Genomic DNA, 24,092 nt, shown 5'->3' on the forward strand with positions numbered 1-24,092 from the left:
TTATATCAGCTCTACGATTAGCAATCGGAGCACTTATGATAAGAAAGCTAATTTTGGCAATGCCTGGCAAACATAAAGTATGCGACAGGGTGAATTACATAAAACAATGTTTTAAAATGACCGAAAATTTCGAACGTTTTTATAAAAAATTCGATTTTATTTGTATACCCGCCACTCATAAGTTAGAAGCGTATTATAACGCATTATAATATGGAGTGTAGTAGTACATATATCGATATACTAATACTATTCATTTTGGTATGTTAATTTGGTATATTTTAACGGTAATGCCGCACTGTTCTGCTTTTACATTACATGTATTAAATGCGGATGCACACTCGATTGTAACTTTCTTACTTTTTATATACTAAATTAGTGAAATTTACGCATACATTCAATGTCAGTTCAATCACCCTGTTTATTTTGCAATCAGTCGACTGGGCTATATAACAAAATTGTTATCAGCCAGAAATTTGTGTGAAAGCAGTAACAGGTGTGAGCGAAAAACATTACTGGACAAAAAACAAGCATTTAGTTTTGTCATGCTCGAAAGCAACAAAATTATGAGTCATCCTCAGTTCAGGGAAGGGAGAGTACTCGGTCCCGACCTAGCCCAATTCACTTTTCTACGGTCTAGGTTGGGTATTCATTACATTGAATGCGAAAAAATTCTAAAATACTTCGAAAAATAAATTTTTACGTAATTTTTATTTCTATACATAATTACAATAGAGTTTGTAGTCTTTCACACTTTCTCCACCTTTAGATGGATACCCGAAGCACTTGACACCAGAAAACTCTTAATATCATATTTAATGGGGATAGGCGTTTGCCCACATACCAAGAATCTGAACTTCGTTAGGATCTTCACTAGACCAATGCGAGCCTGCATTTCTCCAAATCGCATTCCAATGCAGTTACGAGGTCCATCACCAAAAGGCAGCCACTCCACAGAGTCACGGTTCTTCACTCGCTCAGGCTCGAAGTTGTCCGGATTAAAATCGTTCGGATTGGGATAGAGCGCCTCGTCACGATGCATCGCTCCAGCGGGAATTATAACTGCCATCCCCTTTTTGATAACATAATTCGGATAGCCTGGTACAACAAAGTCTTCCAGGCATTCGCGATTCAACACAGGCAAAACAGTCCACAGACGAAGAGTTTCTAAAGATGGCACAATAATAATATGTATTATATTCAGTTTTACGTCTTAGATTACATTAACTCGTCATTACCCGAAATAATCTGATTTAGATAGGTCATCTCCTTTAGAGCCTCGTAGGTTAACTCTCCATTATGATTGGCTAGAACTTCATTAATCTCTTCCCTCACTCGATCCTGAATGTCCTGCCGCTGAGCTAGTTCATATAACGCGAATCCCATTGTCGTTGAAGAGGTTTCAAATCCAGCGGTAAAGAAGACAAATGCTTGCGCAGCAACCTCTTCTATGGTCAAATTCATGCTCTCGCCCGTCTCAGATTTCAACAAGTGATTATTTTTCAAGTCAATCAGCTGATCCATGAAATCATTGCGCCTTATATTATTTTCCTCTCTGTACGAAACATTTTCTTTTACGATACGCATAAAGAATTCCTCGATATCTGCTGGAGTCATTTTCATGCGTATGCGTTGTGCGAATTTTGGAAAGCAATTCCTTATTATAATTCCCAGCAAGCCATGACGCTGCTCGGTTATGACTCGACGTCCCATCAATCGAAACTCTGTATCTGGGTTCTTGAGACTACTGCACTCAATACCGAAAGCACAAGTTCCAATCACATCCGTTGTGAACCGAGCCAAGAGATCTCTCACTTCAATTACAGAATTCTTTGTAACCGTATCGTTAAAGACTTTAACGAATTCTTCACCGACTTTCACGACTGTGGGAAACATGAATTTCATTTTACCAGACGTAAACGTAGATGAGAGTTTATTTCTCATGGATTTCCACTTGTGGCCATCCAAAAGGAAAAGCTGCCCCGACAATGGATCGTCCTCGGGGTTATGGAAGAATCCTCGATCGGTGAACTTATTGAAATCCTTGATTAAAATATGCTTCGCCAAAAAGGGTTCCAACACGAATGCAGCTGGAGTTCGGAACCAGTAGAAGCCAGCAAAAGGTCCCGTTCCCTTGAACTTGGCATAATAACGCAGCCAGACCTCTGGAAATGAACGTTTCACCCGAGCGCCTTCCAAGTTTCCCATCAGCAGATGAGGCTCCTCACATGGTATTCCCAGATTCTGCCAATGCTTCAAACTGCTACGCATTAAATAAATCACATAAGCAATCAGTCCGAGGACTGCACTCAGAAGTATAATTCCAATATCCATCTTTGTCTTTTACTGGTCTACGGGTTTCATGCGCAAGTGGAGAAATTAACGAATGTACTGAAAGCTTTGTGCCAAATGTTTATTCTTTTAAACATGCGCAAGTACAAACAAAGTCACTATGACAAACATGTTTTTTATTATACCCGCTACCCATAGGGTAGAAGGGTATTATAACTTTGTGCCGGCAGGAAATGTATGTAACAGGTAGAAGGAGGCATCTTCGACCCTATAAAGTATATATATTCTTGATCAGCGTCAACAGTCGAGATGATCTAGCCATGTCCGTCTGTCCGTCTGTGTGTCTGTCCGTCCGACCGTATGAACACCTAGATCGCAGAGACTATAAGAGATAAAGCTCTAATTTTTTCGACAACATTTGTTATGTTTGCACGCAGATCGTGTTTGTTTCAAATTTTTGCCACGCCCACTTCCGCCCACGCAAATCAAAAAAATCAAATAACAAGCGTAATTTTAAAGCTAGATATACAGTAATAGGTATATACAATAATTACTATAGTAGTTATGATTCCTGAAAATTTGGTCGCAATCAGATAAAAATTGTCGAAGTTATTAAGGAAATACTTTTGTATGGCCTACTTATTACTAAGGGCCTTAGTTACTTTGTCTGACAATCTGGTATATTGTGCCGTCTATGGTATATTTTGAATGCGGTACTATATCGATATACCACATATACCATTTGGTATATTTTTAGTATTTTTGTAGTACATTTGGTATATTTTGAGAAATATACCGCAAAATATATTGCTTTTATTTAAAATGGGTAGCGGGTATCTCACAGTCGAGTACACTCGACTGTAGCTTTCTTACTTGTTTTTATAAACAGCTGATCAGCTGAGAGGATTATAAAAATTACACTGTCCGACAAAATTAGTATTCATTCACTGCCTAATATATCAACACACAATTGAAACGGTAAAGTCTATGCATTTTTTTTCACAACATAGTTTTCTAATTTAATTATCTTAAGTTGTTAATGAAATATTGATTAATTCTACTTCTTAGTATCATACACTTTTGTCAGACAATAACTAAATTAAATTAAATAAATTAAGTGAATAAAAATTATACCCACTAAACGTCAGCTGGCGCATACCAGAACTTTATGAAAAAAAAACAAGTAAGAAAGTTACAGTCGAGTGTGCTCGAATGTGAGATACCCGCTACCCATTTTTAATAAAGGCAAAATATTGTGGTATCATTTTCAAAATATACCGAAAATATTAAAAAATACTAAAATTATACCAAATGGTATGTTTGGTATATCGATATAGTACACCATTCAAAATATACCATCGACGGCGCAATATACCAGATTGTCAGCCAAAGCAACTCAGACCCCTAGTAAGTAGGCGTTTTTGCCCATACAAAAGTATTTCTTTAATAACTTCCACAATTTTTATCTGATCGCAACCAAATTTTCAGGAATCATAACTACTACAGTAATTATTGTATATACCAAAATTCGTAACTCTACGCTTGTTACTCGATTTTTTAGATTTTCGGGGGCGGAAATGGGCGTGGCAAAAATTTGAAACAAACTTGATCTGCGTGCAAACATAACAAATGCTGTCGAAAAAAAATGATAGCTCTATCTCTTATAGTCTCTGAGATCCAGTGTTTCATACGGACGGAAGGACAGACGGACATGGCTAGATCGTCTCGGCTGTTGACGCTGATCAAGAATATATATACTTTATAGGGTCGGAGATGCCTCCTTCTACCTGTTACATACATTTCCTGCCGGCACAAAGTTATAATACCCTTCTACCCTATGGGTAGCGGGTATAAAAACTCAACGAAATCTATCTATCTGATGCAATTTCTAACTTGACTGTTGCTATGAGCAATAGATGCCGCTAATTCAGCTTTATGGCGCTTTTAAAGCTTTGTTGTTTATTTAATTTTCGTAACACAAATTTATTAGATGAAAAAAACACTCGTATAGAATTAAGTTTTGAAAACAAAAAGATTAATTAGTAAAATTCATTTATGAAACCAGATAATTTAAGAATGTGTAGTGCTACATACATACATATATCTGCACTTCTTTCTTTTTTTAATTCATATAAAACTGTTCAAGCTTCAACATAATAAGTTATAGAAATACAAATGTACATATTATGTGCGTAAATACTTTTAGTTATATCAAACTTAAAAAAAAAAATCCGTTTCTGCCCGTATCTTTCGTGTGCATTCTGGAAATATTCAAGATCTAAAACAAAAGAATTTGTATCTTTTAAAAGTAACTATCATTTTATATTATTATAGTTGCAGATTTTCAATAGTTTTAACAACATAATAGTTTTGTCTAAATATTAATGTATTTTTAATTGAAAAAATTCATGTACTCAACTTAATACTTTTTACTACTTTTTCGTTGTCAATTTCTTAAAACATTCAAGTAAATTTTAAAATGCATAATCAATATAATAGTATGTTTGTCTTCAATAAGCTTTGATCGTTGCTTTAATATTGCAGAATTAAGAATTACTTAAGTATAACGATATAATTAGCCCTTAACCAGATTGATAAAATTCTTAAAATGTCAGTAATCAACCATTTTTTGTGGTTTGCTATTAGCTTTATTGTGGTAATTGCATATCATACCTATAAAAGATTTTTAAGCGAAAGTATATCAGAGTTAAATAAGTTGGAGAATGTGATAATAATTTTTATTGATCCAGTTTGCATTTAACAAATTTCTGAACCAGAATAAGATAAAAAGCTTGTTAAAGAAATACAAAACCATTGCAACAACGACTGTCAAGAACTAAATAAAACAATAACTTTAGCTATTGAGTATAGTCTTGAAGACAAGACATCCATTAAATGCGCTCCACGTGCAAGAAGATACCAGATTCACTGTTTAACAAGAAGCTCGACTTATTGTACTTCATCGGTATAGGAGTCTTAGCACACACGCTGAATTTAAAATTCTTGACAAGCATGGCTAGACCAATGCGAGCCTGCATTTCTCCAAATCGCATTCCAATGCAGTTGCGAGGTCCATCACCAAATGGCAACCACTCCACAGAATCACGGTTCTTCACTCGCTCTGGTTCGAAGTTGTCTGGATTGAATTGATTTGGATTAGGATACAATTTCTCATCCCGATGCATGGCACCAGCGGGAATTATCACAGGCATGCCCTTCTTGATGACATATTTCGGATAGCCGGGCACAACGTAGTCCTCAAGAGCCTGACGACTCAGTATTGGAAGTACAGTGTAAAGACGAAGAATTTCTGTGATAAAATATTCGAAATGAATAACAAGCAGAGACATTTCAAATAACAAGTATATACCTGATATGACTTGATTTACGTAAACCATATCCTTTAGCGCTTCATAAGTTAGCTCTCCATTATTTGCTGACAACACCTTGTTCACCTCATCTCTCATTCGCTGTTGTATATCGGAATGTTGAGCCAACTCGTACAGGGCAAATCCCATTGTGGTGGAAGAGGTTTCGAAGCCAGCATTAAAGAACAGATATGCCTGAGCAGTCACTTCTTCAATGGTTAAATTCATACTCTCTCCAGTCTCTGACTTTAATAGATTGTTGTTCTTCAAGTCAATCAACTGATCCATAAAATCATTGCGCCGTATTCCATTCTCCTCCCTAAATTTAACCGTCTCCTTCACAATGCGCAAAAAGAAGTTTTCAATGTGATCTGGTGTCATCTTCATGTGCAATCGTCGAGCCAAATCAGGATAACTAGTTAAGAATGCCATTCCAAGGCGACCATGTCGCATTTCACTTAACGCACGCCGTCCCATAACCCTAAACTCAGCCTCGGGATCTTTGAGACTGTTGCAGTCAATGCCAAAGGCACAAGTTCCAATAACATCTGTGGTAAACCGTGCTAGCAACTCCTTGACCTCCACAATCGATGACTTTGCCGTCATTTCACCGAAAACATCGACAAATTCATGACTCACTTTGACAACTGTGGGAAACATCAACTTAATTTTGCCAGAGGTAAATGTCGATGTTAGTTTATGCCTCATGCTCCTCCACTTGTGTCCGTCGAGTAGCGCCAAACGACCAGAAAGGGGATCTTCCTCAGGGTTGCTAAAGAAGCCGCGATCCGTGAAGATGTTGAATTCCTTAATCAATATTTGCTTCACTAAAAATAGATCCATAACCAGAACTGCCGGGCGATGGAAAAAATAGAAACCAACAAATGGTCCCATGCCTCGGAATTTATTGTAATACTTCAAGAAAACTTCGTGGGCGGAAAGTGTGGTACGAGCTTCTTTCATGTTGCCCAATAGAATATGAGGCTCTTCGCACGGTATCCCCAGCTTCTGCCAGTACTGCATCCTGTTTCGCATGCAGTGAAAGACGTACCCAAGCAGCCCCAGCAGAGCTGTAAGTAGCACCAACCCCACTCCCATGTTCACTCCAAAAGAAACACTGAGCTCTGACTGTAAATCTCCGAGCTCGGCAAGCTACTGTGAATTTCCACCAAATTCTACCTGTTTTATAGGCAGATTGCTCGTTCTTGCTTGTCGGCAGAATAACAAACTATGTTTATATCAGCTATACGATTAGCAATTGGAGCACTTATGATAAGCACAAAGTATGCGACAGGGTGAATTAAAGAAAATAATATTGTAAAATGGACGAAAATTTCGAAATTATAAACATTTTTATAAAAAATTCGATTTTATTTGTATACCCGCCACTCATAAGGTAAACGCGTATTATAGCTCATTATAACTTTGAGTATAGTAGTACATATGTCGATATACTACATATTCATTTTGGTATATTAATTTGGTATATTTTAACGATATTGCCGCACTGTTCCGCTTTTACATTAGATGTATTAAACGCGGATGCACACTCGAATGTAACTTTCTTACTTTTTATACCCGCTACCCATAGGGTAGAAGGGTATTATAACTTTATGCAGACAGAAAATGTATGTAACATGTAGAAGGAGGCATCTCCGACCCTATAAAGTATATATATTCTTGATCAGCGTCAACAGCCGAGACTAGATCGTCATGGCTAGAGCCATGTCCGTCTGTCCGTCTGTGTATCTGTGTGTCTGTCCGTCTGTCCGTATGAACACCTAGATCTCAGAGACTACGAGAGATAGAGCTATAATTTTTTCGACAGCATTTGTTATGTTTGCACGCAGATCAAGTTTGTTTCAAATTCTTGCCACGCCCACCTCCGCCCCCGCAAATCAATAACAAGCGTAATTTTAAAGCTAGAGTTGCGGTAAATATAATAATAACTATAGTAGTTATGATTCCTGAAAATTTGGTTGCGATCAGATAAAAATTGTTGAAGTTATTAAACAAATACTTTTGTTTGGGCAAAAACGCCTACTTACTAGGGGTCTTAGTTGCTTTTGCTGACAATCTGGTATATTGAGCCGTCTATGGTATATTTTGAATGCGGTACTATATCGATATACCACATATACCATTTGGTATATTTTTAGTATATTTGCAGTATATTTGGTATATTTTGAGAATAATACCGCAAAATATATTTCTTTTATTCAAAATGGGTAGCGGGTATCTCACAGTCGAGTACACTCGACTGTAGCTTTCTTACTTGTTGTATTCAAAATTGGAGAATTTTATGCATACATTCAATGTCAGTTCAATCACCCTGTTTTTTTTGCAATAAGCCGACTGGGCTATATAACAAAATTTTTATCAGCCAGAAATTTGTGTGAGCGAAAATATTAAGCATTTAGTTTTGTCATGCTCGAAAGCAACATTGTTATGAGTCATCCTCAGTTCAGGAAAAGAGAGAGAGTACTCGGTCCCGACCTAGGCCAATTCACTTTCGTAGGGTTAAGGTCATTACATTGAATGCAAAAGAAATTCTAAAATACTTCGAAAAATAAATTTTTATGATATTTTTATTTCTATATATAATTACAATAGAGTTTGCAGCCTTTCACACTTTCTCCACCTTTAGATGGATACCCGAAGCACTTGACACCAGAAAACTCTTAATATCATATTTAATGGGGATAGGCGTTTGGTCACATACCAAGAATCTGAACTTCGTTAGAATCTTCACTAGACCAATGCGAGCCTGCATTTCTCCAAATCGCATTCCAATACAGTTCCGGGGTCCATCACCAAAAGGCAGCCACTCCACAGAGTCACGGTTCTTCACTCGCTCAGGCTCGAAGTTGTCCGGATTAAATTCGTTAGGATTGGGATACAGCGCCTCGTCACGATGCATCGCACCAGCGGGAATTATAACTGCCATCCCCTTTTTGATAACATAATTCGGATAGCCTGGTACAACAAAGTCTTCCAGGCATTCGCGATTCAACACAGGCAAAACAGTCCACAGACGAAGAGTTTCTAAAATTGGAACAATAATATTATGTATATAGTTTTACGCCTTAGATTACATTGACTCGTCATTACCCGAAATAATCTGATTTAGATAGGTCATCTCCTTTAGAGCCTCGTAGGTTAACTCTCCATTATGATTGGCTAGAACTTCATTAATCTCTTCCCTCACTCGATCCTGAATGTCCTGCCGCTGAGCTAGTTCATATAACGCGAATCCCATTGTCGTTGAAGAGGTTTCAAATCCAGCGGTAAAGAAGACAAATGCTTGCGCAGCAACCTCTTCTATGGTCAAATTCATGCTCTCGCCCGTCTCAGATTTCAACAAGTGATTATTTTTCAAGTCAATCAGCTGATCCATGAAATCATTGCGCCTTATATTATTTTCCTCTCTGTACGAAACATTTTCTTTTACGATACGCATAAAGAATTCCTCGATATCTGCTGGAGTCATTTTCATGCGTATGCGTTGTGCGAATTTTGGAAAGCAATTTCTAATTATAATTCCCAGCAAGCCATGACGCTGCTCGGTTATGACTCGACGTCCCATCAATCGAAACTCTGTATCTGGGTTCTTAAGACTACTGCACTCAATACCGAAAGCACAAGTTCCAATCACATCCGTTGTGAACCGAGCCAAGAGATCCCTCACTTCAATTACTGAATTCTTTGTAACCGTATCGTTAAAGACTTTAACGAATTCTTCGCCGACTTTCACGACTGTGGGAAACATGAATTTCATTTTACCAGACGTAAATGTTGATGAGAGTTTATTTCTCATGGATTTCCACTTGTGGCCATCCAAAAGAAAAAGCTGCCCCGACAATGGATCGTCCTCGGGGTTATGGAAGAATCCTCGATCGGTGAACTTATTGAAATCCTTGATTAAAATATGCTTCGCCAAAAAGGGTTCCAACACGAATGCAGCTGGAGTTCGGAACCAGTAGAAGCCAGCAAAAGGTCCCGTTCCCTTGAACTTGGCATAATAGCGCAGCCAGACCTCTGGAAATGAACGTTTCACCCGAGCGCCTTCCAAATTTCCCATCAGCAGATGAGGCTCCTCACATGGTATTCCCAGATTCTGCCAATGCTTCAAATTTATACGCATTAAATAGAACACATAAGCAATCAGTCCGAGGACTGCACTCAGAAGTATAATTCCAATATCCATCTTTGTCTTTCACTGGTCTACGGGTTTCATGTGCAAGTGGAGAAATTCACGAATATACTGAAAGCTTTCTGCCAAATATTCATTCTTTTAAACATGAGCAGGCACAAACAAAGTCACTATGACAAACATGTTTTTTATAAACAGCTGATCAGCTGAGCGCAATATAAAATTTACACTTTCAAACAAAATATATATTCTAAGAAAGTTAGAATTATTAGTATTTAAATTATAACTTATCTATATACACATTGGTCAAAGTTAAACTTGTTTATGTAGCTTAGTGTTATATGGTGGAAGGTCAACATTTTACCTTTTATCCACCAATTTAAATTACCATTTCATTTAATGAGTTGCAAGTTTGCAACACAGGGTAACAAAAAATAAAAATAAAATTTTAAGTATTAAAAATGTTTATAAATTATAAATTAATTTTTTAATGTAGACGTAGAAGATGTTAAATATTTAAATAAAATTGCAATTTTATGACTTAAGTGAATCAACAACAATAAAAAACTGTGATTAATACGTTTCGCAGAGTCGAGCATACCCAACTAAAGCTTTCTTATTGATATCATTATATGGCAGTTGATTAGATTTCGAGCACGGATATTGGCTGTAACAATAACAACAATATAAGCACTTAGTACAGAAAAAGTTTAACAGCTTTTATTTTGTTTATTTATGTGACTGTGTTTTGTTTGGTTTTTTACGTTTTTGTGTGTGAGTTTTGTATTGTTGACGTCGTTATTGTTGTTGTAGCATTAGACCGCTAATTAGACGTGAAAATCAGCGGCTTTACAAAACAAATGCATGGAAAGAAAAAGCTCCGACTATTTTATCAAATTAATCGAGATTAAATGGACTTAGGAGAATAAGTTGAATTGGATTGTCATTGGGAATTTTTGAAATATTTTAGGTTTTAATACATTAAAGGTGCACAATTAAATAATATGTTAGCGAACTTCGATAAACGTTAAAAATGTGTGTGTTCATTTAGTCACAGAGCACACTAATTTTTTTTGCACAGTGCAACTTCTTTATGGCCCATATTGAGATAACCCCACCTCAACGAGAGTAAAATAGGAATTTCAACTGCTTTTTTATCTACACCAAAAAAAAACTAATGAAAATAAAAGCTGATAACAAACGAAAATGAACTTTAAATTGTATGAGTTTGTTATATACTATAAGAAGGTCGGCTATGTAAGCTTAGCAAAATACCCTACAATGAGTTTAACTTAAATGAGACGCTCCAATTGGATTATTTTTGATTATACTCGCAAGCATTCGTATTCGCATTCACATTGTTGATTCATCCTACACATGCGACTCAGACGGATATTCAACTACTTATGACTATTCAACCTGGCCTCAGACGAACGCCCACACTTAAGCCGGTTAGCAGTTGAAGCCAACTCAATCCATAAGCAGCAATAACTTTAGTGTAGCGCACTCCAGCCAGCAATATATGAAAAGCTCCCAATGAGACGCGAGGAGACGCGACGAGACGCGGCAACACGACTGTTTGGAGCGTGTCGTAAATATGTATTTCTCAATTGCAGTCAGTCGAACAACACGGGTTGGTAATGAACGTAACAGATTCAACTTGTCGCTGAGAACGCGACCGCGGTTCGACATTAGATCACTGCTAACGAGTGCGACTACAAATACGAATACGAATACGAGTGCAAGTGTATGAGTGTGAGTGCGAGTGAGTGACTACGAATAATTTCCGGGCATAAAGAATCACTCACTGGCCGAAAAAATTGTGAATAACCCGCTTACATACTTAGTATACACATGTGTCGGTTGTTTTCGCATTCGCTTCCATAATTATAGCCCGATTTTGTAACTGCCATCAAAATGCAAAATATGTGGATAATTTTCATGATTCTGGGCATTATCGTGCTCTGCTTTCTGCTACTTTTGATTGTGGCAGTCCGTTATCAGCGTGACTATTGGCGCTATCTCGGCATACCGCATGAGCGCCCCAAAAAATTGTGGCCCATCATGAAGCAACTAGTCACGCAGAGCTTAAGCACCGATGCCATGAAATCGGCCCATTACACGGCCATCTACAACAAGTTCAAGGGCAGCGGTCCCTTCTGTGGCTTCTACGCCTTGTTGCAGCCCCGAGCATTGATCCTTGATCGGGAGCTAATTCGTCAGATTATGGTTAAGGATTTCTGGAATTTCAATGATCGCGGCATTTACTGCAATCAGAAAACGGATCCATTGTCGGGTGATCTGTATGGCTTGCGTGGCAACAGCTGGAAGGAGATGCGACAAAAGCTGGATCCTAGCTTTGAGCGCGATCGCATGGCCTGGCTCTATGGCAGTCTATACGAGGAGGCCGAGCAGCTGCTCTTGGTGGTCAGTACCACGCTGATGAAGCAACAACACTCCACGCTGCATATACAGAAGTTAATGCGACGCTATGTTATCGCAGCCTTGGCCAGCTGTGTCTTTGGTCTGAATGCCGAACACAGAAAAAAGTATCCACTGGAGAAATTTGAGGAGATGACTGAACTGGTGTTGAGCACACGCAAGCATGGCTATTTGCTCAATCTAATTATGATTCGGTTTCCCAATTTCTGTCGCCGATTGCGCTTACGCCTCACACCGAAAGAGGCGGAAGTTTATTTCCTCACGTTGCTCGAGGACATTGTGGCACAACGTGAAGCGTCCGGAGTGCGCTGTCAGGACTATTTACAGCTGTTGCTGGACATCAAAGCTCTCGAATTAACCACACACGAATACGAGGCAGACAAGGAGTTAAATGCCCATCTGCAGCATGAGCTCGCCGCCCATGCATTTGTCTTCCTGAAGGCAGGATATGAGCAGACAGCCAACACATTGTCCTATGCGCTCTACGAGTTGGCCGTCAACACCGAAGTGCAGTCGCAGGTGAGGCAGGAACTCAAGGAGGTGATGACAAAGCATAATAACAATCTCAGTTACGAGTGCATTCAATCCCTGACACTAATGGGTCATGTCATAAACGAAACCCTGCGTATGCATCCCATTACACCGTACATACAACGACGTGTCCTCGAGGACTATGCGGTGCCAGATCATCTGAAGTATACGCTGTTCAAGGAACTCTTTCTGATTATTCCCACCCATGCCATACACAACGATCCCGAGTATTATCCGGAGCCAGAGCGCTTCAATCCCGACCGTTGGGGCAGTCCCCGAGACTCGTTACAGGTGCAGAGCACTTGGTTTGGCTTTGGAGCCGGAGCCCGAAATTGCATTGGACTGCAATTTGCGCAGCTTCAGCTACGCTTGGCACTCTCGCTGCTTATCCTAGAGTTTGAGTTCACCTTAAACTCGAAGCGACCTCTGGTCAACATTGACGATGGAATTGCGCTGCAGTTGACACCTCTGGGCGTGGTCGAGCCTGGACTGGAGGAGCGAGCTCTTTAACATCGGTTGTGTTACAGTGTACGAATAATGAATTTAAAATGTGAACAAAGTGGTATTACAGGCCCTAACAATATATAAAATAATTTAAAGATATTAAAAAACAGAAAGAGAAGAGAAACTTAATTTGAAATCTATGCAATAAATTTAAAAGCAATAAAGAAGCAAATTTAAATCAATAGTACAAATATAACAAAATCTAAAAATGAATTGAAGTTATAAAACTGGTAATCATAAAAACGAATCCACAATTTAAAAAGTTATTAAAATCAACGTGAAAGTCAAATAAATGTAATAACAACATTTAAATATTTACCATGATAATAATATGAAATAGATTAATTTACAATTGTATTTAAACGCTTTAACATAAATTGTATTTATTTAAAATTCTTTAAAATAGTTTATAGTATAATTAATACATATATGTATAATGTTTCATTAATTACAATTACACATACAAAAACTGTATATACTTCTGCGCTCCAATTGTGTTCTTCATGGAGCTATAAATCCATTATTTAAATATTTATCGACCATTTGTATTGTAAGTAGCTCTGCAAAAATAATTGAATTACTCATTTATTACTATTATTATTTGCTTTACAATTGTTTGTATTTAATTAGTGGTTAATTATGTCGTATTTGCATTGTCGTTTTGCTGATATGGTTCTACTACTCGTTCCCTAAACAATATATGTTATTTATGGCTGCTACTTCATGTAGCCCAGGCTAGTTTAATAGTATTTTGATTAGTATTTTAATTTGTACACACTTAGATGGACAAATGAATATATTAATTGTATTAAGAATTAATATTTGCATGTTGACAAACCTAAACTTTAAACTTAAATGATAAATTGTGAGCTTTTTAGCCTTAGACATTAAATGTAGAATAAATAGAAAAAAACAAATTTACAAATAAGTATACAAGTTGAAATATCTGGTTGCTTTTGAGCGCCTTTTATGTGTGTGTGTCTGGGATTAATCACCAACTAAATTAAGTATTGTATCGTATTAACAAAACGTTCGGATATGGAATGCTTTTGCTATGTGCTCAACTACGCTGCGCTACGAAATGCTAATTTCAAATTGCTTAAAGACTAATGTTTTGTTCGACATTTTGGCCGCTAATACAAAAAATGGCTTCGCTTCGCTTCACTTTGCTGGCTTGGGGCGCAGCGGCAGCGGGAGAGATTTGCGTATGGGATCACCACGATTGGGCAGCTTGCTCCGGAGCATTTGTTCATGCACGTAGAGCATCAGACCCACGTCCCGATGTCCTGCCTGCCATGCAATCTTAAAGGCTGTGCTGCCATCCTGTAAAGTACGAGAATTAATTATCATGTTGGGTAGGCAAAGTGACTCATTATACTAACCACATCCTGGATGAGGGAATCGCAATCCTGTTGCGATAACAAATGCTTCACAATATCCACGCGTCCATGTTCCGCCGCACACATCAACGCCGTGCTGCCATCCTCATCCTGAATATTGATATCTGCACCGGCATCGAGCAGCATGGAGACCATGTCCCCATTACCATGCGACACAGCGAGCATCAGTGCGGTTTGGCAGTGCTGCAAAAGGATTAAAAAGGAATGGTTAGTAGGGAAATTAGGTAATTATCCAATGCTGAAGTCAGCTAGCTGACTCGTACCTACCTTCTTGGCTCGTATGTTGACATCGGCCATCTGGAACAGTCGCTCGACGACCGTTCGATGAGCCGCTTGCTTCAGCTTGGCCAACGATACGAGCATGACGCACGAGTATCCAGCGTTATTCATTTGGTTTACGTTGCAAACCTTGGAATCCAGCAGTATGGATACGACGTCAAAGTTGCCATGAGACACCGCATAATGCATGGCCGTGTTGCCCTATAAATGATTAATGAAAACATTAATATACACTGACATTTTGTTATCTGTGACGCTAACTCACATTGCTATCGGAGAGATTCACACAGTATTCCAGCAGTGGCACCGACAACGATTCAAAGTGGTCCAGATAATCCTCAACCTCGTGTGGATTTGAATTGCCAGTGCTAGAAATGCGGAACCAATGCTCTCCAATGGTTGCCTTCGATGCCTTCAGACTGAACGAGGAGAAGGGCTTAGAGCCCAGCTTCTTGAGCAGCGAATCGTTGATGACTTTTAGGGCATCCTTCATCTCCTTGTGCAGTTCCGTCCTAGCACACACAACACAACATAATTTATAAAGCAAATATTTGCAAACAATTACAGAAGGCCATTACTCACTTTTGTCTGGGCTCTGAGGGTGCCTGGGCCAGCTGATGTAGCTGAGCCTTTGTTGGAGGTCGCTCGTCCTTCAGTTTCACCTCCTCCTTAGCCTCCTCCTCCTCTGCCTTGACGGCCTCAACTGGCTCCTTCTGCGGCCGCCTCTCGATGACAGTCACCTGGGACCCCTCGCTTTGACTAGACTTGAGAGGAGTGCTTGACTTTTTGCGTGCCCCTTGTGAGATTTCACGCTCTACATTGGAGTCACTGGACGCGGTCAGCGCTTGTTCTGGCGAGGCGGACTTCGTGCTGGCCGTTGTCGTGGCCGAGGAGCTCATCAGCGGCGCTGGCGAAGCATCACGTGACCAGCTGATGCTCACACGTTTCTCTTCACGCACAATCAACTCATCGTCGCCAAGCTGGGTAAAATCCAAATCTTGGGACGTTGCAATTGGTTTGCTGGACGGTTGTTTGATGAAGCTCTGTGATTCGGTTGTGGCATCGAGCACCAAAACTGGCGGCTTTTCCTGCAGTGAGCTGTAAGAAATACAAGCATTGATTTGTTTAGTAAATGGGGAAAAAGTTATTATTCCCATTGAACCCACGTTAAGAGCAGCGCGGAGCAGCCGCTGATCACGAGAGGATAGCAGGTGAAGCTGCTCAGGCCGGAAAACATCGAAAAGACCATTTTGGGGGGAAAACGAAAATCCAAATAACAAACAACAAACAAAAAACAACAAAAGGCGACAAAGGAAGCGAGAGCAGCTGCAAACGCGCCAAAGCTAAAACGAAAACTGTGGCTAACGATGAAGCTGAAGCTGAAGGTCAATGTGACTGGGTCGGCATTCGGACTCACACTCCGATTCGGACTTGTAACCGAGGGCAGCCACTTTGCGCATGGCACGCAAATGTCATGGCCCAGCGGCTGGTTTGTGTCTTGGCTAAAAAGCATACGCTTGAAAGCTTTCGCGCTTTGTTATGCTCGACGGCACAGTGGTTACGCGTTTATAGAAATTCGAATGAACTTATGCTTGATTACAATTTAGAGATATTCGCATTTAACTATCCAACTTATTATCTTTGAAAGTTCTATATATTTTATATTTTTTAAAACCCAATTATCTTTTCATGTTTTATATATAAAATAAACGAATATGAGCGCATAAAATTAATGAATGTAATGAGAGAATTCAGCAAACTAGCAAATAATTTTCATAAATATTATTGAAATCTTTATAAAATAAAAAATCTTTATTTTATCTAACTTTGCCGGTACAGCTACGGACCTCCACTGGTCTATGCTTTGCCCCGTACAGGGGCAGCCGGTCCTACCTAACCTATCTAACTTTGCGAATTCTTCATCAATTTATGACAATATCTATCCCCGCATTATAATATTATTTTTTAAAATTTGTCTAATAACAAAACTGAAGTTAAGAATGTTCAATTCGATTATCTAAGCATTAGTGATACTTCAAAATCTATGCAAGCTCATATATACATAAGTATTTATATCTAATTTTCAGACATCTATGTTACATTTACATCTATCCTATTAAATTTAAAATTGTCACTCAACAAACTTTTGAACACTTTAAATATAACCCCTACAATTTATATTTAGTATTATATATCGTTTTCAATAAAAGCAAAACAGTTAGGTATTATCATCTAACTATACTAAATAAGTATATCCGAAAATACTGACATATACTGAAATGTATATCTCGTATGTTGATATAAAAAGTGCTTCGATTTCGCATCTCGTATAGTCTCTGAGATCTAGGTATTCATATGGAAAGACAGACGGACTTAGCTTCATCTACCTTCAACATATATTTCCTATCAACACAAATGTACAGCGTTCCATCCTATGGCTAGCGGGTATACATATAAACTCACCTCAGACGAGTCTTTCGTTCTGCCTTCGGACTCTTCGGGGTCGCTGGAGTCGTTGGCACCGTGTAAGTGTTTTGGCGCTGGAACTGCTTTCGCACGGGACTGGGACTAGTGAGATGTTTGGGGCGTGGTATGCGCGAATCCGCTGAACTGGAGCGACGAATTGTGGGCGTAGCTTTGACAGCTGCTGGCTCCACTGGGATGTCGGCCTTTGAGAAGTCCCTGGCCAGCACCTGGATGGCCTCTTTACAGGAATCACAGTAGTTGGCCGCACAGGCGATAGAGATGTGTGGCTTGACAATGTCGCCACAGCCGACGTCGCGTTTATGCACCTGCTCCGTGTTGCAAGCCGAATGCGCCGTACGCTGCTTTGGCTTAGCCACCACTTCTGGTGCCGGTTCCGGTTCAGTATTGCTGCCCGTGTGGCGCGTTTGTGGACGTGACAACGGCGCCATCAACTGCTCCGCCTTAATCGTGCTTCGCGTCAGACGCTGCAGTCCCTTGGTGTCCGTTTGCCGGCTGCTTGTGTCCACGCCACACTGCGTGGCAACCTGCTGATGCTCCGGAGTCACCTGGGCTCCCGTAGAGCGCACTGTTGTGGTTATCGTTTGACTGGCAGCTGTGTGCACTGTGGCCATCGCTGTCTGGCAGCCAACAGCCTTGCGCTGAATAGCGAGCTGCTCGTGCTCGCCCAGACTGAAGGTATTGCTGCGTCCTGGCAACTGTGGCACTGGCTTTGGCTTCTCCATGGGCTCGTCGGTGCCGCTGCCAACGCTGCGCTTGACCACCGCACACTTCTCGCAGAGCACATCGTTGATCCGATGCTCGGAACTGCCTACGCTGCGCACATCCGGCTTGCAACTGGTGAAGTTCTCCCGTGTCTGCGGCTTGGCTGAAATTCCCACATTGTGCTTGAGCACCGCACGCTGTGGCACTGTCTGCACGCCCGTGTCCCTCTGATCCCGCTGTGGCACATACATCTGTGTGCCCACCGAGATCAGCTGACGCAGTCGCTGCTGCTGGGCGTCCCCGAGAGCTCGCTCAATCTTTTGCTTTAGCTCCAGCTGGGAGTAGATGGCTTCCGCTTGCTGGGTGCCCACATGGCGAGTGGCCAACTGCACGCCAACTGCAACATCTCGTGTGGCAATCACCTTGCTGGCCGCCTGTGTGGCAACATCGCGTCGTATAATGCTGGGCGAGACGGAATTGCTGCGCATGCGTGCGCCCAGACTCTCCAGGGAGACGGGACTGATCCGTTGCGGCGTAAACTGCACCGGAGAGGCATTCTTGATACCCGGACTCGGTGGCGAAGGCGTCTGTCGTTGTCCTCGCAGCAAATCCTCGTTGCGACGCAGCAAGCGCTGCTTCTCCGCACGCAACGAATTGAGTTCCAGCTAAAATTGAGAACAAAAGTTTACCCAGATCTTAATACACTTTGAATAGACAGACTCACCTCCATGTCGGGTATGATCTTGACCTGCTCCTCCAAGTCCTTAAGCCGCTTGAGGCTCAGAGCCATCTGCTCGCGTATCTGGCACAGAGCTTGTGCATCCGCCGTCGTCTGTCCCGCCTCGGAGCTGACTGGCGACTGCAGCGGACTTCCATTCGCCTGCTCCGCCTTGGGAGTTGCGGTCAAGTGATGGCGTCGTGGAGGTGGCGGAGGTGGCGTGGCCTTCGCCTGATGCTGCTCCAGCTGTTCCACTGGCGACTTGGCATTGGCTGCCACCGTGGCCTGCACATAGCTCTCGTACTGCACCTCGGCGGGACTCGGACGCTGCTGCAACGGAAGCGTATTGGAGCGCTGAAAGAGACGCGGCGTGCTCGACCGCGGCGAGCGATTGCCCGCCATGCAGGAGTCTAAAAAATAAATGGAAAATAATACAAATTAATATAGAAAATATGAATTTATTTGAGGGTCTTCACTTGGTTACTTGCTCTGTCAATTGCCTTGCTCAAAACTATTTTTATTTGCAGACTTGCCATAAGCTCGTGCATTTGCCTACTGAAGCTCCAACAGCTCGAAGCATTTTGATTTGATTTCTTTTGTTGGTGATAAAAAATATGATAGTAGTATATATACGATACGCTATCTAACTATTAGCCGAAAACTGTGTCACACTGCGCATAATTTGCGAGCCAAACAAAAACTGTGAAGCGTAGAAAAAATGAAAATACGACAAAGGCAAAACTGAAATACTACACAACAAAAAAAAAATAACAAAATAGAATTGCCTCCGTCCTTTTGTTGTGCCCTCTGCATGGCGTCGACTGTAGATAAGCCGGCGACGTCGACTGGCGACGACGCTGTTATTATTATTCAATATTGATTTTGCCTACATTACATACTCATAATATATAGCACTCATTTATTTATACGAATTTATTTATATGTGCGCGTTGGGGCAACGGCATTACCCACATGATATCAACTGAAGAGCGCACATTGTAACAGCTATCTATCTGACCATGAATAGCACAAAAGTGCAGCACATGTTCAATGGCGTTATAAATTATCTAGTTTTCTAATCCTATAATAGACACCTTGAAAATACAATAGAGAAAAATACAGGAAAATTAAAAAAATAATACCTATCACAAATGTCAACTAGAAAATATCTAATTTCTATATTAAAGGTCTTGAAATACATTATATAGAAACGAACAAATAATTGGATAAAACAATAAAAAAAAATATTAAAAGACAGCAGTTAATCTTTCAATAAATAAGATTTCCTAAAATTTGCTAGAAATTCTCTAATTTTTAAACAATATAAATTTAATATTAAAAAATATTAATGCGTAAGACAAATTTCGACTATTTGCCTTAAGAATACAATAAAGAAAAATGCAAGCTTTATAGTTAAAAGAATGCTTATCACAAATGCAAGCTAATTTCATTATAAGAAATTATCAAGTTTAAAAGACTTGAAAATGCAATATATTAAAAAACAAAATTTAATTAAATCAAGTAAGAACCACAAAAATACGAAAGTATACCTATCAAGCTATAACTGGTATAAAGATATACTACTAAATATTCCATAGATTAAAAAAGCAAATAATATAATAATGCGCATTACAAACATTTGAAAAAAGTTACTCTTGAAGGTCAACTACTCATTTTAATTAAATCATCGAATTTACTACAGCGTTGACAATACAATATATATAAAACATACAGAACTTATAATTTCTCTTTAAATTTTGTAGAAATTATCTAGTTTTCTATTCATATGATAAAAGGAAGACATTTGAAAAATGCTTAATATGAACATTAAAAGGTTATCTTCTTTGAATGACAAATATAAAGCAATTTAAAAGTTCATAAATACATATAAGTGTCACACATTTAATGTCTTTTCTTTTCTTTGAAGTTCTCTAGTTTTCTAATTCAATTTTAGATATCTTGAAATGCCATAAAAACACAGTTTTTATAATTGCAAAATATAGTGTAATACGTATTACAAATGTTTGACATATGTTACACATTAAAAGGTCAACTACTCTCTTTGCATTTGTTATTTAATCACGTATACGCACGATCTGCTTTTACAGTTGATATTAAACGTTGCGCTAATAAAATCACGTATACGCACAATTATCGCAAGCAGTGTGCACTGAGTGTTGTTACTCATCGCCTATGCCGGCTGCCAAGATTATTTTGTTGTTTTTTGTAGCATTATTTTGTTTCTTTACACTTTGTCTCTGATGCTGCTCCATTTGCTGTTATTACTTAATTTCTATGTAAACCAACTGTGCACTGAACTGTCGACGAACGAAATTAAATAAAAACTAAAAGAAACGGCAAATGAAAAAAGCAAAAGATTTCTATTTTGTATTTCTTTTGTTGTGTGTGTGCTTGCGGCGGTGCCAAGTTGGCTGAGCTGTTGAAAAGATGGTCAAGGCAAAGCAGGCAAAAAAGAGCAGAAGCAGAAAAGCTGAAAAGCAGAAGAGCACGAATAGCAAAGTCGCGTGTTTGGTAGCATTGACCGGCACAAAAGTCTCAACTATAATTAATCAGTTTTTATGAGCTAGAAAATTAGCAAAATGAAAATTGAATACAGTTAGTAGCTAGCTAGCTGGTGCTTTAGCTGATGATGAACCTACAATCATGCCACCAGCTTTTTGGTGGACTTTGCCGCGATTCCGCTTTCATTTTGATCTTCCTCGATGTGGTCGACTCCTTGTGGCGTCGCAGCGGCAAAGTATCGTTGGATGTGGCAAACATGGTTGCAAACGATTTTGTTATTGATTTTTAGTTAGATAATTGCACAATTCAGCATCATTATTGTTATTAGCAATAGCGTAATCAGCGTTCAAGGCGGTAGACATTGCACTTTAGTAAAGCCAGAAAAAAATATTAATAATAATGATATTTTTGCCTTTTATTGTTGTGTTAATTAAGGCATTTTCTATGTGAGTAATAAACAATATTTAATTGATTTGATTTGTTAGACAATCACAATAAAAAAAACGTCACGTCAGCGTCACGCGTTATCATTTACAGTGCTGCACAAAATTACTCGGGCACAAACTCACTCAGCATGAACTCTTGTTTGATTCTCTTTAAGGCCGTAAAGACTGGCATTGAGAACGCATATATAATATTATTCATAGATTCGGTATATTTATTCTTTTTCTATATAGTATAGATGTATTTCTTTTTTATGTTTCGCTGTCAACAAATTTGAATTTCGTTTAAATTATTTTCCTATTTGATTTTCAATTTCTAATTTGAGAAAACACGTGCGTTTTTTTAACTTTTTCTTTTTTATTATGTGCGCGTGTTCTTTTTTAGTATTAATTAAATTTTATATAATTCTGATCGATTTTTTATGACGAATTATTTTGATGATCTCGATCGCGTTTCCTTGGCATTTAATCAAATTTTATTTCGATTTAATTTCGTTTGCTTGTCGTTACTTTCAGCGAGCATTTCGATAGTTGTTTTTATTATTCATTTAATTATTATTTTAGTCGATTTGCAATTCGTCATCATTCTCGTTTACTTATTTTAATTTTAAGCATTTCGCTAATTTAATTGCTTTTATTTCGCTGCTCGACACATTTTATGCTTTTCGTTCGAAAGTCGCCGACAAACTGCGTTGAGATTTTCGAGTAGCGGCCACCAACAAAAAACTGAAATCATTTAGCAGCAGCTATTTTGTTATTATTTAACAGCTCTTGTGCAAAACCAGCACAGCACAACACACAAATGTTATGTATTACTAACAAGAAGCAACAACAAAAACAACGCTGAAAACACAACAAAAAATAAAAATAAAAAAAAACAGCAGCAAATATATAGCAGCAATATTGGGAGCTCGAGAGCTGAGAGAGAGCCCCAGCGATAAGGTCGTCGTTCGCTCAGTAAATACTAATTAAACAATCTAAACAACAACAACAGAATGTAAACGAAAAGCAACAGAAAAACTAGACAACAGTTTCGTAGATAAGCTAAATGCACATTATTAAATGATACGAGTATTGTTGATTGTTATGATGACGCCAAAGAAAGAAAACCCAAAGCGAACCCAAACCGATTCTGTAATATTTTTAGCTGCAGCCACAAGTGCGAGGCCGGCGTTCAAAATGTATTTCAAGGTGGATCTTCACCAAAATTTGTTCAATCACTTTACAAGCAAATATCAGCAGTATTTCATTAGCTATTTGCAGAGTAATTTCGATTTGAAAATTCGTGTGTTAAAGCAACTTCCTATGCAATTGTCGACGACGACGACGATGACGAAACTTGTTTCTATTAGGCAACATTTAAGTACATTCGATCAATCACATAACTGTTGCTAATCGATCAAATTCGAATTAATTGCTAACTAGCTTAAAATGAGCTTGTACTCGATATTAAATTTAAGTGCATAAAAACTGTTATTACTGCGTTTTAAACGAGAATTCTATTCAAACTAGTTGTAAGATTATAATTATCTAAGCAAATTTGTAAGTGTCTTCTGTTGGCGCCAGTCTAGATCCAAGAGTTGCTTTTAGGCCTCAAGGTTGTTCAAATACTTATTATCTGTGCACACGCATTTGGCATTTGTCTATTGTTAGATAGATTTCTGGGCTCTTTTCATCTGTCAGCGTCAATTGAGAAAAGACTTTTGTGTTGTTTTGGCGCACATTTCTGTTGGCAATATTCAATTTGATTAAAGGCAATTTTAAAGCCATCCATTACGAGTTCAAATAGACACAAAAGTACGGGCTCTCATAAATGTATGTATGTATGTATTCACAGTAATCATTAATCAATGCCAATTCTATGCTCCCTCCTGCCCAGCTGAATTGTCCGCAGGCGAAATACCAAAAAAAGAACAGCGACAATTTGATTTGTTTATTTGCATGGATTTCTTGCATTGCTTTTTGCACACTTTATGGCAAATTTATGGCATAAACAAATACAAGAAAAACGGGCCAGCAGCCCCACAGCAAAAGAGCGAATAAAAAACGACAACATGAGCTGTATTTGCATGCAAATTGAGCGCCAAATGCGCATTTCAAAATTGATTTAAGATAAAAATGCCTGAAATTGCCTTGAAGTTGCTGCCACGCCGCCTCTAAACTCCAATTGAGTTTGAAATGCCAAGCAACAGCAACAGCAAAAGCAAAAGATTGTATCTGCGTGTATCGGCGTGAAGTATCCCGAAGTATCTG

General features: G+C 39.1%; 5 protein-coding genes across 11 annotated transcripts in view; 1 reads left to right on the forward strand and 4 right to left on the reverse strand.

Annotated features, from left to right (window-relative positions):
• Positions 1-689: 689 nt before the first annotated feature.
• On the reverse strand, positions 690-2,385 carry LOC133846485 (probable cytochrome P450 6a21). The gene is made up of 2 exons (XM_062281488.1): positions 1,236-2,385; positions 690-1,164 (listed from the first exon to the last, which is right to left on the reverse strand). The coding sequence occupies exons 1-2, from the start codon at positions 2,329-2,331 to the stop codon at positions 746-748; spliced, it is 1,515 nt and encodes a 504-aa protein (XP_062137472.1). The 5' UTR covers positions 2,332-2,385; the 3' UTR covers positions 690-745.
• Positions 2,386-5,003: 2,618 nt separating this feature from the next.
• On the reverse strand, positions 5,004-6,819 carry LOC133846486 (probable cytochrome P450 6a21). Its single transcript, XM_062281489.1, has 2 exons — positions 5,660-6,819; positions 5,004-5,599 (listed from the first exon to the last, which is right to left on the reverse strand). The coding sequence occupies exons 1-2, from the start codon at positions 6,753-6,755 to the stop codon at positions 5,181-5,183; spliced, it is 1,515 nt and encodes a 504-aa protein (XP_062137473.1). The 5' UTR covers positions 6,756-6,819; the 3' UTR covers positions 5,004-5,180.
• Positions 6,820-8,247: 1,428 nt separating this feature from the next.
• On the reverse strand, positions 8,248-9,926 carry LOC133840579 (probable cytochrome P450 6a21). The gene is made up of 2 exons (XM_062272483.1): positions 8,769-9,926; positions 8,248-8,702 (listed from the first exon to the last, which is right to left on the reverse strand). The coding sequence occupies exons 1-2, from the start codon at positions 9,862-9,864 to the stop codon at positions 8,284-8,286; spliced, it is 1,515 nt and encodes a 504-aa protein (XP_062128467.1). The 5' UTR covers positions 9,865-9,926; the 3' UTR covers positions 8,248-8,283.
• A 1,509-nt stretch (positions 9,927-11,435) lies between these two features.
• Positions 11,436-13,841, forward strand: LOC133840578 (probable cytochrome P450 317a1). Its single transcript, XM_062272482.1, has one exon. The coding sequence runs from the start codon at positions 11,728-11,730 to the stop codon at positions 13,291-13,293; it is 1,566 nt and encodes a 521-aa protein (XP_062128466.1). The 5' UTR covers positions 11,436-11,727; the 3' UTR covers positions 13,294-13,841.
• A 15-nt stretch (positions 13,842-13,856) lies between these two features.
• LOC133840576 (KN motif and ankyrin repeat domain-containing protein 1) overlaps positions 13,857-24,092 on the reverse strand; it is a 39,979-nt gene continuing 29,743 nt past the window's right edge. For 3 of the 7 annotated variants that reach the window (XM_062272476.1, XM_062272474.1, XM_062272475.1), the window contains 7 exons: positions 18,880-19,283; positions 17,430-18,820; positions 15,549-16,064; positions 15,232-15,478; positions 14,955-15,167; positions 14,670-14,870; positions 13,857-14,610 (listed from right to left, as the gene is read on the reverse strand). In XM_062272476.1, the coding sequence (XP_062128460.1) occupies positions 14,449-14,610; positions 14,670-14,870; positions 14,955-15,167; positions 15,232-15,478; positions 15,549-16,064; positions 17,430-18,820; positions 18,880-19,283 (3,134 nt within the window). In that variant the 3' untranslated portion in view covers positions 13,857-14,448. Of the gene's footprint in view, positions 14,611-14,669; positions 14,871-14,954; positions 15,168-15,231; positions 15,479-15,548; positions 16,065-16,132; positions 16,289-17,429; positions 18,821-18,879; positions 19,284-19,357; positions 19,425-21,533; positions 21,933-21,965; positions 22,513-24,092 lie in introns of those variants that run through there. The other 4 variants (XM_062272478.1, XM_062272477.1, XM_062272479.1 and 1 more) reach the window with 4 other exon arrangements.

The sequence above is a fragment of the Drosophila sulfurigaster genome, chromosome 3 (genome assembly GCF_023558435.1).
Source record: "Drosophila sulfurigaster albostrigata strain 15112-1811.04 chromosome 3, ASM2355843v2, whole genome shotgun sequence".
In the NCBI taxonomy this organism is placed as follows: Eukaryota; Metazoa; Arthropoda; class Insecta; order Diptera; family Drosophilidae; genus Drosophila; species Drosophila sulfurigaster.

What these genes read in the sequence shown, in the direction of transcription:
- LOC133846485 (XM_062281488.1), bottom strand. Translation starts at nt 2,331, where the DNA reads ATGGATATTGGAATTATACTTCTGAGTGCAGTCCTCGGACTGATTGCT. An exon ending in TCTAAATCAGATTATTTCGG is followed by an intron (nt 1,165 to 1,235) that starts GTAATGACGAGT and finishes TGCCATCTTTAG; the next exon opens with AAACTCTTCGTCTGTGGACT.
- LOC133846486 (XM_062281489.1), bottom strand. Translation starts at nt 6,755, where the DNA reads ATGGGAGTGGGGTTGGTGCTACTTACAGCTCTGCTGGGGCTGCTTGGG. An exon ending in CGTAAATCAAGTCATATCAG is followed by an intron (nt 5,600 to 5,659) that starts GTATATACTTGT and finishes ATTTTATCACAG; the next exon opens with AAATTCTTCGTCTTTACACT.
- LOC133840579 (XM_062272483.1), bottom strand. Translation starts at nt 9,864, where the DNA reads ATGGATATTGGAATTATACTTCTGAGTGCAGTCCTCGGACTGATTGCT. An exon ending in TCTAAATCAGATTATTTCGG is followed by an intron (nt 8,703 to 8,768) that starts GTAATGACGAGT and finishes TTCCAATTTTAG; the next exon opens with AAACTCTTCGTCTGTGGACT.
- LOC133840578 (XM_062272482.1), top strand. Translation starts at nt 11,728, where the DNA reads ATGCAAAATATGTGGATAATTTTCATGATTCTGGGCATTATCGTGCTC.